General features: G+C 43.7%; 1 protein-coding gene across 1 annotated transcript in view; it reads left to right on the top strand.

The window, feature by feature from the left end:
* Nucleotides 1-16211, top strand: part of jakmip1 (janus kinase and microtubule interacting protein 1) — a 93989-nt gene that overhangs the window by 68675 nt on the left and 9103 nt on the right. Inside the window, exons 11-14 of the mRNA XM_056272716.1 lie at nt 1372-1455; nt 3029-3091; nt 3205-3303; nt 11480-11575. Coding sequence (XP_056128691.1) covers nt 1372-1455; nt 3029-3091; nt 3205-3303; nt 11480-11575 — 342 coding nt within the window. The remainder of the gene's footprint in view (nt 1-1371; nt 1456-3028; nt 3092-3204; nt 3304-11479; nt 11576-16211) is intronic.

Raw genomic sequence — 16211 nt, forward strand, 5'->3', positions numbered from 1 at the left:
TTTGTAGTCACTAATGGCCAGAATGCCCTGCCACATACGGTGGGAGTTTGAGTTGGTGACGTGTTCCTCAGTCTTCAGCTTGTGGCAGTGCTTGGCCTTACTGCCCCGTCTCAGATGAGCTCTGGCTATACTGGAGGCCTGTGCATCACCACATCTAAAGCCAGGGTTGCGTGCCTTCAGTAAGAAGCGAACCTCTCTATTGATCCAGAGCTTCTGGTTTGGGTAGAGAGTGATCTGTTTCTGTGTAGTGACACTGTCTATTGTAATGATTATATGATCCAGTATGAAGGCAGCGTAGCTGTGGATGTCTATGTAGGAGACACAACCTTTCCAGTCAGTCTGTTGAAAGCGGTCCTGCAGTTCAGAGTCTGCTCCCTCTGGCCACGCTTGACTGTCTTCACTGTAGGTTCCACACGTTGAATAAGTGATAAATACGTGGGAAGGAGGAACTGGGAGATGTGATCTGATTTTCCCGAATGGGGGAGGGGGATCTCTGTAAGCTCCAGGTATGTTAGTGTAAACCTGGTCCAGAGTTTGACTATCTCTGGTGTAGCAGGAGACATGCTGATCAAATCTGGGGAGGACCGTCTTTAAGTTGGAGTGACTGGAGTCACCCGCAACAATAACAGCAGCCTCTGGGTGAACTGTTTGCTAATGGTTGCATGTAGTTCTTTCATTGCAAGCTTAGCATTAGCGTCCGGTGGTATTCTCTGGGCATATAAAAGGGTCTACATTTAACCATAAGAAATTCCAGGTTAGGTGAGCAGCGTCTTCCAGTGATAACAGAGTTCGTACACCAAGCTTTATTTATATAAATGCACAACCTCCGCCTCTGGTCTTACCGGAGTCTCTGCCGTTCTGTCCACCCGGAGAGCCTAGCGTTCAGCTAACTCAATAGCGCTGTCCGGTTTCTGTAAAATCCATGATATTAGAGTCCATAATTCTCATATCGCAGGAAATGCACAGGCGAGTTCGTCCAGTTTATTGACCAGTGACCGGACATTAGCGAGCCGATGTGGACATGTTTAATATAACTCTGACTGTATTCGTCTGAAAGAAGAGTGTCATACACACCTAGGATGACTTGAGGGAGAGTAAAGCATGGGCTAATTTTCATTTTTTGGGGAACTATCCCTTCAAATCTCCATCAATCACTCCAATGTTTAGATCCAGTTTAATTGAACTTCAAGACCTTTTCAGAACCTCCTCTTCCCTCACTGAAATGCCAGCATTGAAGCAAGCATGGCCGGACGTTCCTGCCTCAGAAAATTCCTTACCAAATTTTGTAATAGATTTGAACTTGAAAAGCAGCCCGTGTAGAGTGTACCTGGCGAGGCTGGCTCTCTGATTGGCTGTTGCTCTGTCCGTCAGACACGGGAGCAGCTGCAGGCGGAGCTGATTGGCTGTCAGGCCCGGATCGATGACCTGGAGCGGAGCCTGGCAGAGAAGGGGCAGGTAAAGGAGAACGAGGGTCACATGGGCCTCGCTGCTCGTCTCTCGGACTGCCATGCTTGTGTGCGGGCGCTACACGAGACGATATGGTGTCATGTGACTTCACCCACAGGACCAGTGCAATTTGGTCAAATTTATTTACATTTACTTTGCATGTCCAATGCAAGACTCGTATGCGTTAACAACAATTATACTGGTTTTATTCTGTATATCTGAATCAGATCCATCAACAGTTAGTGTGAAGATGCTGCTTTGGCCTAGCGTCTCTCCTTTATACTGTACACTGTTTTCACAGCCTGCCGTAACCCTTGTGCACATCCTGACCTTTGACCTCAAACTGAGGGCGAACGAGGGCACATATAATGGAGCACTAGCTTACCGAAGGCTCATAACCCCTCTACAGAGGGCACTTTGGTCCAGGAGTAGCTTATGCATTCACTTTCTTTCATACAGATGTATTTACCAAGCCAACCAGAAGGTTCAGTTTCATGCTAAATATGCGTGTATATACACACACACACACACACACATATTTAAGTATTCTGAGAGCTTGATTACATCATGTGCAGTGCCTAATTCTCAGTCATCGGTGGACTACAGCTGTGAGAAACATCATGTCCTGAGAGATTGACAACATGAAGATTTTAAACCCCGGAAGACGAAAATAGAGCAAAAAAGGTTTAAGCTACATTTAAAACTAACGGATGCTAACATTGTATTCTATGATGAGCAAAGTTAGCGTTTCATGACCTTTTCAATATAGTATGTATGATGATTCAAGCGTGCAACATTGCTTTTGCATGACATCATCATATTCCACGTTTAATTCGCTGAATGATGTCCATTCATCCATCCGGAAATAAAAGTGTAGGATTTTAATCCATTGTAAAAAAAAGTTTATTCTATTTCTAGTTCATCCATCGAACTGATGATGCAAATGCAGTGCATTGTGGGATTCTGCATCATCACAGTGTGCAGAAAACATCATTACTGTGGATCTCAACCAGGGCTGACTTCAGATGACGGCCAATCAGAGACATATAAATAACATAAAACCACTAAAAATCAAGATGTGCTTCTAGATATGCCAATGTGTTATTGGACAGAATCTGTGGATGAGCCGGTATTGTTGTGGACAGTTCTGGGGCTTGAAGTCAGAAGGTTGAGATCCGCTGTGGTTTGTTGATTGGTTGATTCCCAGTGCATGTTTGCCATTGGTCAGCTGCTCTCGCATGCGTTTCTCTGCTCGTCTTTCATTGGTTGCTAGATGCTCCTTTTCCTGGAAAATATGGAAATGCACTTTCCTGCATGTGGCCTAATAAATCAGCCATTTCTCCATCTTTAACTGTCATTGTCTCTCTGTGTGTGTGTGTGTGTGTGTGTGTGTTTGCTCTGTTTATGTTGAGCTGATTGTTTCAGACTGATTATTTGTTGTGCTTTGACACGAGCGAATGAGTGTGTGTGTGTGTGTGTGATTAGTGTGTAGTGAGGAATAGGAGTGTTAGAGAAGTATTAGTAGTGTAATGTGTAGCGGTGTGTGTGTGTGTGTGTGTGTGTGTGTGTGTGTGTGATGCAGGACTCAAAGTGGGCGGAGGAAAAGCAGAATCTCATCAGGATGAACCAGGAGCTCAGAGAAAAGGTAGAGCCGTGGATTCCTCTAATACACACACACTCTGACACACACTCAAACACAAGCAGTAACACTGGTCCGGTGTGTGTTTCTCTCTCTCCGTGTGTGTGTGTGTGTGGTAGATAGCATCGCTGGAGCAGTGTGAAATGCGTTTACGCTCAGAGGTTCGAGATACGCTGGATCAGAACGAGTTGCTGGAGTTCAGGATCCTGGAGCTGGAAGTAAGAGAGTGTGTTTTGCTCCCGCATCATCAGCGCTCAAACCCGGCTCACGTCTACACACACCAGTCCTCACACACACTCTGAATGTGCTCATGTTTTCAAAACTGTATATTTATATCACCATAGTTTTGTTAAATATATACGTTTCAATGGAATAAAGGTTATTTGAATGAAACTCCTCACCAATCTTTTTCTTTTTGACTGCATCTCCCGCATGTTGTGTTTTATTTGTGTGTGTGACGTCAAACCTTTGTTTACATGCACAAATTCACTATTATTTAATGGTTATGTCAAATTTCATTCTGCACATCATCATCCCACAATATGTACTGTTTTTGAATGCTTTAATAATGTCATGCATCTTTAGTGAAATGTGTATATATCATACATGGGATTGTTATGAATTATTTGTGAGAATGTTGTTCACTACAGAATCAAACTCACAGTAGAGGAGAGCGGGCACAAACTAACACTTTCTGACCTTCTCAGTTTGTGTAAATCCAATTGGGGTTCAGTGAATTCATTTTGTCCCACATTAATTTCACACATGTCTAGTACAATTATGTGCTTTTGTTTCATTAATACAGTCTATATTTTTTTCTCGATTTACCCTGAAACAAGAAGTGAAGTGTAACAACATGCCCCATAGGTGGGGTTCATTATAACATGACCATATGAAAGATTAAAATGTTATCTAATCAAAAATATACAAGACAAACTAAAATATTTTGTCAATAAAATACAATTATTAACTTTTTTTTTAAATGATGGCATTTTTTAATAATTAAAAATAAAAAATGTTTTAGTTTGACAACAAACGCACAGCAAAACACAGCTATACAGCACAGTTCAAAACATAATAATTATTCATTTCTGAACATTGTGTCTTTATTGACCTTTTTCTCATGTTTTCTCAACAGAATTAATTAAAGTATAGAATATAATAGAATAGTTCTAATAGGGGCTCATTGTAACGCAGTGTGACAACATGCCCCGTCTTTGCAACTGGGATTTAAACCCGGCGAGTGTCTTCTAGTTAGATCAGCATTAAACAACTATCTCAACTATTAAATAACAGATATAAGATTGTAATATCAGATTTGTCTCATTTTAAATAAACACACACACACAAAAAAAACATGAAAAATTAACACATGTAAGAAATGTACTTTTGCTATGGTTAAATAAATGTTCAGTGATATCTTCCAAAGACTTTTTCATTTTTTGGTAAAAATGTTTTTATATATAGTATTAATATGGTAACTAGTAAATACACTAAGCTCCGTCATGCTGGCATGTGTGGAAAGTTTTAAACCATGTGTGTGACAACAAGCCCCGTGTTAGTGTGTGTCCTGGTCACCACTATACAGTAACTGCAGAAACCAAGAAGAAAGAGCACTTTACTTACAATTACTGCAAACCATTGAGGGAATACTGGTTAACTGCACAATGCTATTCTTTATCAGTATCTCAGCTGAAACATCTGATTATATAAGTGCGCTCAAAGGGATCGTTCAACCAAAAATTAACATTCTCTCATCATCGCCCTCATATGATTCCAAACCTGTATGACCTAACAGCATTGCCTTTTCTTTTATTGAGGAAAAGATGTTCAGAATACCTTCATTTGTCTTTCAGCATCATATCACAATTTCTATTCTTAGTGTTTTAAGACATTCTGTGGCTCTTCTAATCATAGTTAGGTCATGTGACGTAGTGATAATGGAATCAGCAGTCACTTTAACATTTATCTATGCATTTATCCAAAAGCGACTTACAGTAGAGAAACATGAGCAGTGTCACAGAGCCTACGATATTCAATCATATTTATAGGATCTGCACACATTCTGTTCCATAATGTTGTTTGATTGTGTTTGGTGTGATATTATAATAAACTGTTCGGATTCTTCCCAAAAATATCACCATTACCCTCGTGCTGTCACACTCACAGAAGGGAACAGACAGATGGTAAGGTGAAATGGTTTATTCAAGTAAAAGCAGAGTGATGGGGCAACAGCGGGAACCAGACGATGGTGAAAGGTTGGTGACTTGATGATAGGTGATGAAGACTTAGCTGGCGATGACTGAAGTGGAAACTGCAGGTGAAGGATGAACATGACTGGAGATCTGGATGACGAACAGGAGACAGGACGATCTCAGGTGAGTGTTCAGGTAAGGAGTCTGACTGTTTACGTAGCAGTAACGTTGACGAGACCAGACCCTGGTGTGAGGGTGATGCAGGTTGATATAGGCCAGGGATGGGCAACGTCGGTCCTGGAGGGCTACTGTCCTACAGAGTTTAGCTCCAACCCTGAAAAAAATCACCTGCCTGTAACTTTCTAGTAATCCTGAAGACCTTGATTAGCTTGTTCAGGTGTGTTTGATTAGGGTTGAAGCTAAACTCTGTAGGACAATGGCCCTACAGGACTGAAGTTGCCCATCCCTGATATAGGCTGTGTTGATGAGGGAGTGTAGGTGCAGGGAATGCAGTAGGTGTGGTGATGGCTGACTCAGTGCAGGTGTGGACCAGAAGGGATGCTGGGAAGTGTAGTGCAGACAGCATACCTTGCTGGTGACTGTGACAGTACTTCCCCCTCCCGGAAAGCGCAACAAATGGTCCAGGGGGAAGGATCATGATCCATGGTGGAGCCGGTAGAGCGAGGAGCCATAGAGGCTGAAGGGCAGAGGACTTCAGGGCGGCGAGTGACGGAGGCGGAACCGATGCGAGAGGATGACAGGGTGGAGACGGAGGTCTGACGGGCCATGGTGAAACTGAGGATTCAGAGGGACATGGGGAGGCTGATGGCTCTGGCAACTGAGGTGAAGGCGGGGACTCAGAAGCGCGCGGTGGAGACAGAGTGACAGAGAACCAAGGAGGAGCTGAAGGGAGTGAGGAGTCCAATGGAGCCGGGGGGTTGAAGGGACGCAGAGGAGTGCAGTCCAGAGGTGAGGGCAGGTCGACGAACGACCATGGCGGATCCGGGGGGACGAGGGAGCCTGGTGGAGCACTGATGGGCCACGGTGGAGACGAGGGAGGTAGGAGCCAAGGCGGAGTCAGTTGACCGATGGGCCGATGTAGAATCCTGGCCTTGGCAGGCGGCGTGGAAACCCCTGACCACGATGGCGCTGAGGGCTGGTAGTCCCACAGCGAGGCCACCTCTCCAAAGGTTTTTTGAGGGTGAGATGCGGGACTAACAGTGGGCAGTGAAGATGATGAGGGCTGGAAGACGGGAGAGGGAGGTTGGGCGGGTGATCAGGGTTCTGGAAGAGGGGACTGGAGTCGTTTCCTGACTTGAGGTGAAGGCTAGGGACCGAGGTGGGGTGGTGGCCATCTTGACTGAGGGCTCAGGATGCGTGACGGTGGCCATCTTGGAATGAGGCTCTGGAATAGCGGCGGCCATCTTGGGACCAGGCTCTGGAACGGCGGTGGCCATTTCGTGACAAGGCTCTGGAGTGCTGGTGGCCATCTTGGGACCAGGCTCTGGAACGACGGCGGCCATCTTGAGAGGAGACTCTGGAAGGGTGGTGTCGGCAGAACGAGACTCTGGAACAGCTCCCTCTATCGTAGAAGGCGATCCACATAACCGTAGAAAGTCTTCGATGTACCTCTTCAAGGAACCTGTTGTTGCAGCTGCAGGAACTTGCTGATACAGGTGATCGTCCAACCCACACCAAAAGACGGTCTTTAATGTGTCCTCGTTCCAGGGTACTTCATGCGCGTGATCAAGGAACTGTTCTACATAGTGCTTGATCGGCCAATCATCTTAAAAGCAGGTGAGAAGTTAGTAAACTGGGTTCCCCGGGGTGAGGAGGAAGTCCATCCTGTGCTTCTTTGTGGTCTGGTCTTTTGTCACACTCACAGAAGGGAACAGACAGACTGTAAGGTGAAATGGTTTATTCAAGTAAAAGTAGAGTGATGGGACAACAGCGGGAACCAGACGATGGTGACTTGTAGTGATGTGTCGTTTGTGAATGAGCCATTATGTGAAATACCATTATGTGAAAGGAGGTGGGGACACACGCTCCGAAGATAGCGAGTATAGTGGTACAGGCCAGGTACATAGAGTGACAGAGAGAGGCGGGGGAGCTGGATTTAAATGCAAGCGCGTTGGGAGAAAGTAAAGAGCATCTGGCTGCATTTCAATGATACTGGAGACTTCTCAAAAACAGGACAAATAATCACAGAGAGGAGAAATCACATCAGCCCCATCCAAGCTGAGGCATCTGATATTGAAGTTTTATTGAAATGTTAAATAATAGTAACTTTTTTTTGTAACAGAAAAATCCATAAATATAAAGCTTTTATTAAAACACTGAATACAAAAAATTGCTTACCAACTCAAAAATCATTCACAATTGCTATATTAGGCTAAAATAGAAGTCCGAGTGATACTAAATGAAGAGCCATTTGGGAGCCGTAAGAGCCAGCTCTTCTGAAGGAGCCGAGCCAAAAGACCCGAATCTTTGAAAAGAGCCGGACTTCCCATCACTAGTGACTTGATGATAGGCGATGAAGACTTAGCTGGCGATGACTGAAGTGGAAACTGTGCCGGTGAAGGATGAACATGACTGGAGATCTGGATGACGGACAGGTGACAGGACGATCTCAGGTGAGTGTTCAGGTAAGGAGTCTGACTGTTTAAGCCTAGTTCACACTACATGATTTTAAGCCCGATTTAAGGCCGATTTGCAAATCGTTGAGCTCGCCGACAGGTCAGGGTGTTATCGCGTGCAAATCGCGGGGGATTAGCGGGCGATGAACGCTCGCCAATCTGTTAGTATGAAAGAGCCAACAACGCATCAAAGACGCTCGCAGACGCCTCGCAGACGCGTCGCCGAGCCCAGAAAAATATCTAGCATGCTAGATATCCAGAGCTGTCGCACGACTCAAGCTCACGTGATGTCATGAGCTACAGCCAATCAGAGCAAGGCTTGTTCGCGTGTTGTGTTCTTCTTCGTCTTCTTCGCTGGGTAATGGCGCGCGTGCTGTTTCGTGTCATTTCCGGTTCGTTTTATCGCATGATTTTTCGTGACAAAACGTGGTTTGTAGACGAGATATAATCGTTGGGTGACAGAGTTGTTGTCAACTCGTGTAGTGCGTTACCTCCTGTTGCGGATCAATCACGTTGTGTCGTGTGGTGTGAACTAGCTCAACAACTTGAACACTCTTTATTTCACAGAGAGCAAGTCATGTAGTGTGAACCGCACAGTTCAGCCCGACGTTTTAAAATCATGTAGTGTGAACTAGGCTTTACGTAGCAGTAACGTTGACGAGACCAGACCCTGATGTGAGGGTGATGCAGGTTGATATAGGCTGTGTTGATGAGGGAGTGCAGGTGCAGGGAATTATGGTTAAAGTTACTGCGGAGTGTACTGACGAGCATTTATTGTTGACTAAAATCATTCTATTGTCATTTGTATTTTTCTATAGTTAGATACTATTTTTAAAAATTAATTTTAAATGTAATATCAAATAACAGTACAGTTCAATTTATAATCATGTCTGTCTTTAGCATGTTAGTCAATCAGAAAAAGTGCTCTTCTTTAAATCAAGACAAAGGTTTATTAAAGGTGCCCTAGAATGTTTTTTTTTATTATTTTATAATGTTTCCTGGGTTGCCCTTATAATGTTAGTATGTTTTTTAGATAAAAAATAATCATAATTTAGAAATAAATGGCATTTTTCCTAGCCTGCTTCTGATTTGAACACTCTGTTTGAAGGGGCGTGTCTGCTGTGTGTAACCGGCCTCTGCTGTGATTGGCTGACATGCTTGCATATGAAATAGCTAGTACGCATTACATGTGAAACTCTCTCGAATACTTTTACTACTGCTATTATACGTTTTTACTATAACAGCTATCGAGATTAACGAATCGTGAGATGTTTTTAAAGTATTTAGATCTATTCCCATCACATACAATGTTGCCGTGATGAGCATTGAGCAGATGACAGTGTGTTGATCGCGAGAATGAAGATCTTATCATTGCAAAGCAGTTTCTGCACTCTCTCTGCTTTCCCCAATGCAAACACGATGATGTAAATACAGTAAGAGCTTCGTTGTGCAGTAACGTGCGTCATTGATTTCATAACGAGTTTGGCAAGTGTCCAGATAAACTCGCGCTGTGTGGAAAGACTGTTCTTTGATCGCTTTCTGTATATAATTTGTTCACAATTTAAATACGATTATTTTCATCCTACTAAAAGAAACGATGTGAAGCTGATATTTTAGTCACTGGCTTGACTTACTGATGCATAAACAGTATTGAACGATTTTGAGAGAAAGATTACCTGTCTGAACTTGAACAATTACACATCAGAAAGTGTTGCTTGGTAGCTCGATCCGAGGCCAGCTCTGTATTGGCCCAAGTTGAGGAAACAGTCGGTGAAATGTTTGGAAATTTCCAGAGAAAATAAAATTAACCCATTGTTTCTTCAGAGGCTCAGATGAAGGAACTAAAAAATACTTTTGTGTTCATGTGTACATCCACACTGAGCAACTGCCATGCTTCGGCTGCGCAGTTCCGCCTGGCATTGAGGGCTGGCATATGCAAATATTTGGAGGCGTACATATTAATGATCCCGACTATTGCGTCACAGTCGGTGTTATGTGGAGATTCGCCTGTTTTTCAGGGGTGTTTTTCAAAAAAGAGATTTAACTAAGAAGGAGAAAACAATGGTGTTTGAGACTCACTGTATGTCATGGCCATGTACTGAACTCTTGTTATTTAACTATGCTAACATAAATTCAATTTCACATTCTAGGGCACCTTTAAAACATGATTTAGACATACTCTAGGTAAAAACTTTAAATTTGACACTATTACAAAATACTTGTGTGTTAAAGAAAAATTGCCATGAAAGTGTGCTCTTAAACAGTTTTTAACAAAATATACTTTTGTGATTTGAAGTAAACTACAAGTGCACATTCAATTCAATTAATCGCACGCTCAAAAAAAGGCGAAAGACACACCATTAAAGCAGGCCTATCATAAAAGTGCATTATCTTCCCAGTCTCCTGAAGTCACATGATAGCTTTGTGTGTTGAAAAGACCAACATTTAAGCTATTTCACTATCCATTGTATGACTTTAGAAGACATGGAATATAGCGCATGGACCACTTTTATGTGCTTTGTTCTGTAATTTTTGAATTTTTAATATATATATATGTATGTTGAAGAGCTGTCAGGATAATTAAAAAAAAATTATCTTCTTTTTTTTTCAGCTGAAGAAAGAACGCCTCGGTTACGACTGTAACCTCGGTTCCCTGAAGAGGGAACGAGACGTTGCGTCGAGATTGACGCTGTGGAAATGCACTGTGTGATTGCGTCGTGAAGCACTTGTAAAATCAGTCCAATGGCGTATAGGCGGGTGACGTCATGGCAGGAAGCTTGTCAATCACATCTCCAGTCGTAACCGAAGTGTTCCTTTTCAAGGGAACTCGCATTGCTTCAAAATTGACGCTGTGCGAACGTCTATACCAACGCCACCATAATGACCAGTGCCTGTCTTGTGTGAAATCAGGCGAGCACAACAAAGACAGAATCACCTGGGACCCAGGAGTGAATTTTCGCTGCATGACTTACTCGTTCAGCACTCGCAGATCCAAAATGGGACGCAACCCCCCCATCCTTCTTTGGAACTATGAAAAACCGACTGTAGAACCTGGTTTCCCTGTTGGAGGGAGGTACATGTTCTATGGCCCCTTTCTCCAGCAGGGTTTTCACTTCTTGTTCCATTACCAGAGCCTGCGCGGGGCTCACCCCGGTGGATGGACCCCCATACTCCTGTCTTGATATACAATATGCTTGTGGACAAACAACAATAAATAGACAGAGACCGTTTCACACAGAGCGCTCGCTGAAGACACGGAAGCTGACAATGTTTGGTCTGGGTGTGCTTTATAGCTTCCTGCCATGTTGTCACCCGCCTATATACGCCATTGGACTGATTTCACAAGTGCTTCACGACGCAATCACGTAGAGAGTTCCCACAGCGTCATCTCGACGAAACGCGAGTTCTCTTGAAAGGGAATGTTTATTTTTGGTTGAACAATTCCAGAATTAGAATTTTGAGTGAACTATCCCTTTAAAGCAACAGTTTCTCTACAGATACTATTACTCCCGAAAGAAGTTTTTTCTGTATATTTCACCACCAGTTATTCTTTTAACCAACAGGAGAGGGAACGGCGTTCTCCTGCCTTTAACCTGCAAATCTCTGCCTCTGAAAACAACAGTATCCTACAGCTACACTGCCAACAAGAGGGTGTCAAGGTAAAAACACACCTGTACATGCACACACACTCTCACACACACACACACACACACACACACACACACACACACACACACACACACACACACACACACACACACACACACACACTCACACACACACTCACACACATACTGGCAAATATAACCATTAAATGCCAAATTGACTAATGTTAAGATGTTTCATTTAAAATATACTAAGTATAGAAATATAGAAATAATAAGCCTCATTTATCAATCTAACGTATTAAATAGACTTGTAGTCAAGACCGCCTAAACCAAGACCAAGACACTACCAAGACCAGAGGGTATCGAGACCAAGACAAGACCAAGACCAAGACAGACTAAGTCGAGACCAAGACCGAGACCGGAGGGGAAAAAAACAGACTAGTGTTGTTGAAGCTAAGCAATAACTTGTAAGATTTTGTTTTGCATTGCCTGCCTATCTCTGCCGATTTCGAAATGAATCCATTCTGCAACTTTTAAATACATAATTATATTTTTAAAAACGAAATTACAAGCTTAAGTGCAGGATCCGAGAGTTGGTCGTTTTGTCGCTATGGTTACACACACACACACACACACCGTTGGCGGTGCGCTCAAAGTCATCTGTCAGTTGTGCAGTTACCCATAATCTCCTGAATGAAGTTAAAACCCACCATGTCACTGATATGTGTTTTACTAAATATTGATACATCAAAAACTGTGCATGATATGTGTTTTTTAAATCAAGTGATCAAAGTGCTCGTTGCTGCTGCGATCAGTGGCGCTGATACGGTGTTTTCTCGAGTCGTGTGGCTCGCGCACACACCGCACTGTCTTCACTCGGACACGCGCTTCAATCCGTTGCGGATATCGTCGTGGATATTGTAGTATTGTATTGCTAAATCCTCCATGTCGGTCTTAGACAGCAAGACCTAGACAAGACCGAGAGGTCCAAGACCAAGACAAGACCAAGACCAAAGACCGTCAAGGCCGTGACAAGATCGAGACCTGTCTCGAGACATACATCACTATGTAGAAATGGTTTCAGAAATCATCTTACGACTGGGTTCATCAAACATCACACATGTGATTCATCAAACATTCGTATGCAGCCAATCCCCTCATATGAATGATCAGACGTTGAGAAATGTGGCAGTTGTAAACAATCGTCATTTAAATATCATGCCCAAAAATTCACACGCTACGTCCGAAATCGCTAACTATCCGAGTAGGTACTACATTTGAATTTGAACTTACCTCACAACTGTTAAAAAAAGTATGTTCTATGTAGTATGAATGTGGGAAGTATGAATGAAATTCAGATGTCAAGTCAAGTCGCCTGCATTTCTATAGCGCTTTATACAATACAGGTTGTTTCAAAGCACAGCTGTACAGTGATAACAGGAAAATAATTTCGCCTGTTGCTCAGCTGAAGTCAGTTTAGTCTTGATTCAGATCCATTGTAAAGATCATCAATTATCAAATTACTTCATTTAATCAATAAAGCAGTTCTGCAAAAATGAGTTCATCTTCCAGCTCAGTTCTCATACAGCAGCGTCAGGACATTCAGATCAATAATATTGTTGAAGTCAGTTGCGTCGCTTCACTGCCATTCATAAATTCTCTCCCGTGGCCTCATGGGATTGTCCATAACTCCACTTTTAGACAAACACTTGTGAACTTCCCTAAGCACTTCCCTTCGGGGGAATCCAGCCATCATTTTGAGGTGCGTTCAACTTCGTCAAGTGGGCGAGGTATGTTTATTTGGATAGACACTTGATCCCTCGATTTTGACTGAGGGAGCAAGTCTACTCAATATGTACACTATAGACCCATTGACCACAAGGCAACACGTTTGTGAAGTCACAGCAGAAGGCACTTAATTTCCCCCTCCCCATACAACTCTAATATATGATATTGGAGTAACTTATAATTGGAGTTATTGGAGAATACTTGTAGCTACCTTAAGCTGACTGTTATAGTTTATTGTATTATCATTTTCGTTTGTGTAATTTTTTATATTTTCTCCAACAGCCCAAGTATACATACAGGCCTATAGAATGGCGCTTAAAACAAATTCATAAGGAAAAACTGTAAATAATAAATGAGCTCCATTGCGGATTTCAGTGATCAAGGGCTTAGAATATTCCATTTAAACTAATTTCAAGGGTTCCGCCAATAGTGGGCTCTCGTGCAACGTAAGCAATGACATACATCCGAGTGACCGAGATGAAGGGAAGACCAAGGGAGAGCATTAAAATTGGAAATGCAGCCTAAGAAGACTTGCCCTAGAGTTCCCTTTTGAAACGGTTCACAGACATTGCATCAATTGCTGACACTTAGGGAAAAATCTTTTCTGCGAAATGCTGAAACCTTATTGAATCGCGTCTGTGCAAATGCACAGACAAATGGCATTTCAGCGTGCCTAATCGGGTGGGGCTATCTGCCTATATACACTAACCTAAAGGATTATTAGGAACACCTGTTCAATTTCTCGTTAATGCAATTATCTAATCAACCAATCACATGGCAGTTGCTTCAATGCATTTAGGGGTGTGGTCCTGGTCAAGACAATCTCCTGAACTCCAAACTGAATGTCAGAATGGGAAAGAAAGGTGATTTAAGCAATTTTGAGCGTGGCATGGTTGTTGGTGCCAGACGGGCCGGTCTGAGTATTTCACAATCTGCTCAGTTACTGGGATTTTCATGCACAACCATTTCTAGGGTTTACAAAGAATGGTGGGAAAAGGGAAAAACATCCAGTATGCGGCAGTCCTGTGGGCGAAAATGCCTTGTTGATGCTAGAGGTCAGAGGAGAATGGGCCGACTTATTCAAGCTGATGGAAGAGCAACTTTGACTGAAATAACCACTCGTTACAACCGAGGTATGCAGCAAAGCATTTGTGAAGCCACAACACGCTCAACCTTGAGGCGGATGGGCTACAACAGCAGAAGACCCCACCGGGTACCACTCATCTCCACTACCAATAGGAAAAAGAGGCTACAATTTGCAAGAGCTCACCAAAATTGGACAGTTGAAGACTGGAAAAATGTTGCCTGGTCTGATGAGTCTCGATTTCTGTTGAGACATTCAGATGGTAGAGTCAGAATTTGGCGTAAACAGAATGAGAACATGGATCCATCATGCCTTGTTACCACTGTGCAGGCTGGTGGTGGTGGTGTAATGGTGTGGGGGATGTTTTCTTGGCACACTTTAGGCCCCTTAGTGCCAATTGGGCATCGTTTAAATGCCACGGCCTACCTGAGCATTGTTTCTGACCATGTCCATCCCTTTATGGCCACCATGTACCCATCCTCTGATGGTTACTTCCAGCAGGATAATGCACCATGTCACAAAGCTCGAATCATTTCAAATTAGTTTCTTGAACATGACAATGAGTTCACTGTACTAAAATGGCCCCCACAGTCACCAGATCTCAACCCAATAGAGCATCTTTGGGATGTGGTGGAACGGGAGCTTCGTGCCCTGGATGTGCATCCCACAAATCTCCATCAACTGCAAGATGCTATCCTATCAATATGGGCCAACATTTCTAAAGAATGCTTTCAGCACCTTGTTGAATCAATGCCACGTAGAATTAAGGCAGTTCTAAAGGCGAAAGGGGGTCAAACACAGTATTAGTATGGTGTTCCTAATAATCCTTTAGGTGAGTGTAAGTCGGCGCTGAATGCCATTTCATCAGAATCTTTCTCCTTGCAGTGCAAAGTTCATCTCCTTACAGACTCCAAAGAAGAAATACGAAGACTGAAACCCCAGGAGCAGATTGAAGGCGTTGACTGCGACTGCAGTTGAGCACTGCTTTTCTCCCCTGCAGCAATCTGGCGAAGCGTCCAGAGCTAATTTCGCTTCAAAAAGAGCAAATTTCAGTGAAGGCTGTGACCCCTGCATCCCTTGGACGAGCACTCTGAGTGCGTAGCTTGCCTGGCCGCCCACGCCGAAGTCACACTCACAGAGTGTTTGCTCTCAATGCGAGAGCATGGATCTTGCCTCGCTGCGCTCGCAGATCACGTTCTTTAGAGAGAGCGGTCGAGAATGGTCGAACTCCATGGACTGTCTCTGGCTCCACACACCTTTACGAAGTGCATGGATGTGGCTCTCTCCCCCTGAGACAGAAAGGAGTGTGCATCCTGAATTACATCGACGACTGGCTTGTTTTGGCCCAGTCGAAACATTAGACTGGGATTAGAATCAACCTGATGAAGAGTTTGCTGAATATCCTTCCTGGGTACGGTTTTCGGCCCAGATGCGCGCCTGGCTTTCTCTAAAGCTTTTTCTGAAAATTTAGAGCCATGGCCCCTTAGAAATCGCCCCAACTGTACCAGTCGGGAGTGGATCTGGGGCTAGTCGCCAGAAGGAAGGTAGTCGCGACTAACACCTCCAACTCGTGTTGGGGCGCCCTGTGTGACGCAGGCCGGCGTTCAACTCCTGGTCGGGCCCGATGCTATGCTGACACATCAACTGCCTGGAAAGGATGGCGGTTCTTCTGGTACTCAAGGCCTTTCTGCCGAACCTGAAGGGACACCACATCCTGGTCCGATCAGACAGCATGACTATGGTAGCCTACATAAACCACCAGGGGGGACTCAGGTTGTGCCTTCTGAAGATACTGGCGAGACGTCTCCTCCTTTG

The sequence above is a fragment of the Rhinichthys klamathensis genome, unplaced genomic scaffold (genome assembly GCF_029890125.1).
Source record: "Rhinichthys klamathensis goyatoka isolate OS25496 unplaced genomic scaffold, OSU_Roscu_1.1 h1tg000347l_1, whole genome shotgun sequence".
Taxonomy (NCBI): domain Eukaryota; kingdom Metazoa; phylum Chordata; class Actinopteri; order Cypriniformes; family Leuciscidae; genus Rhinichthys; species Rhinichthys klamathensis.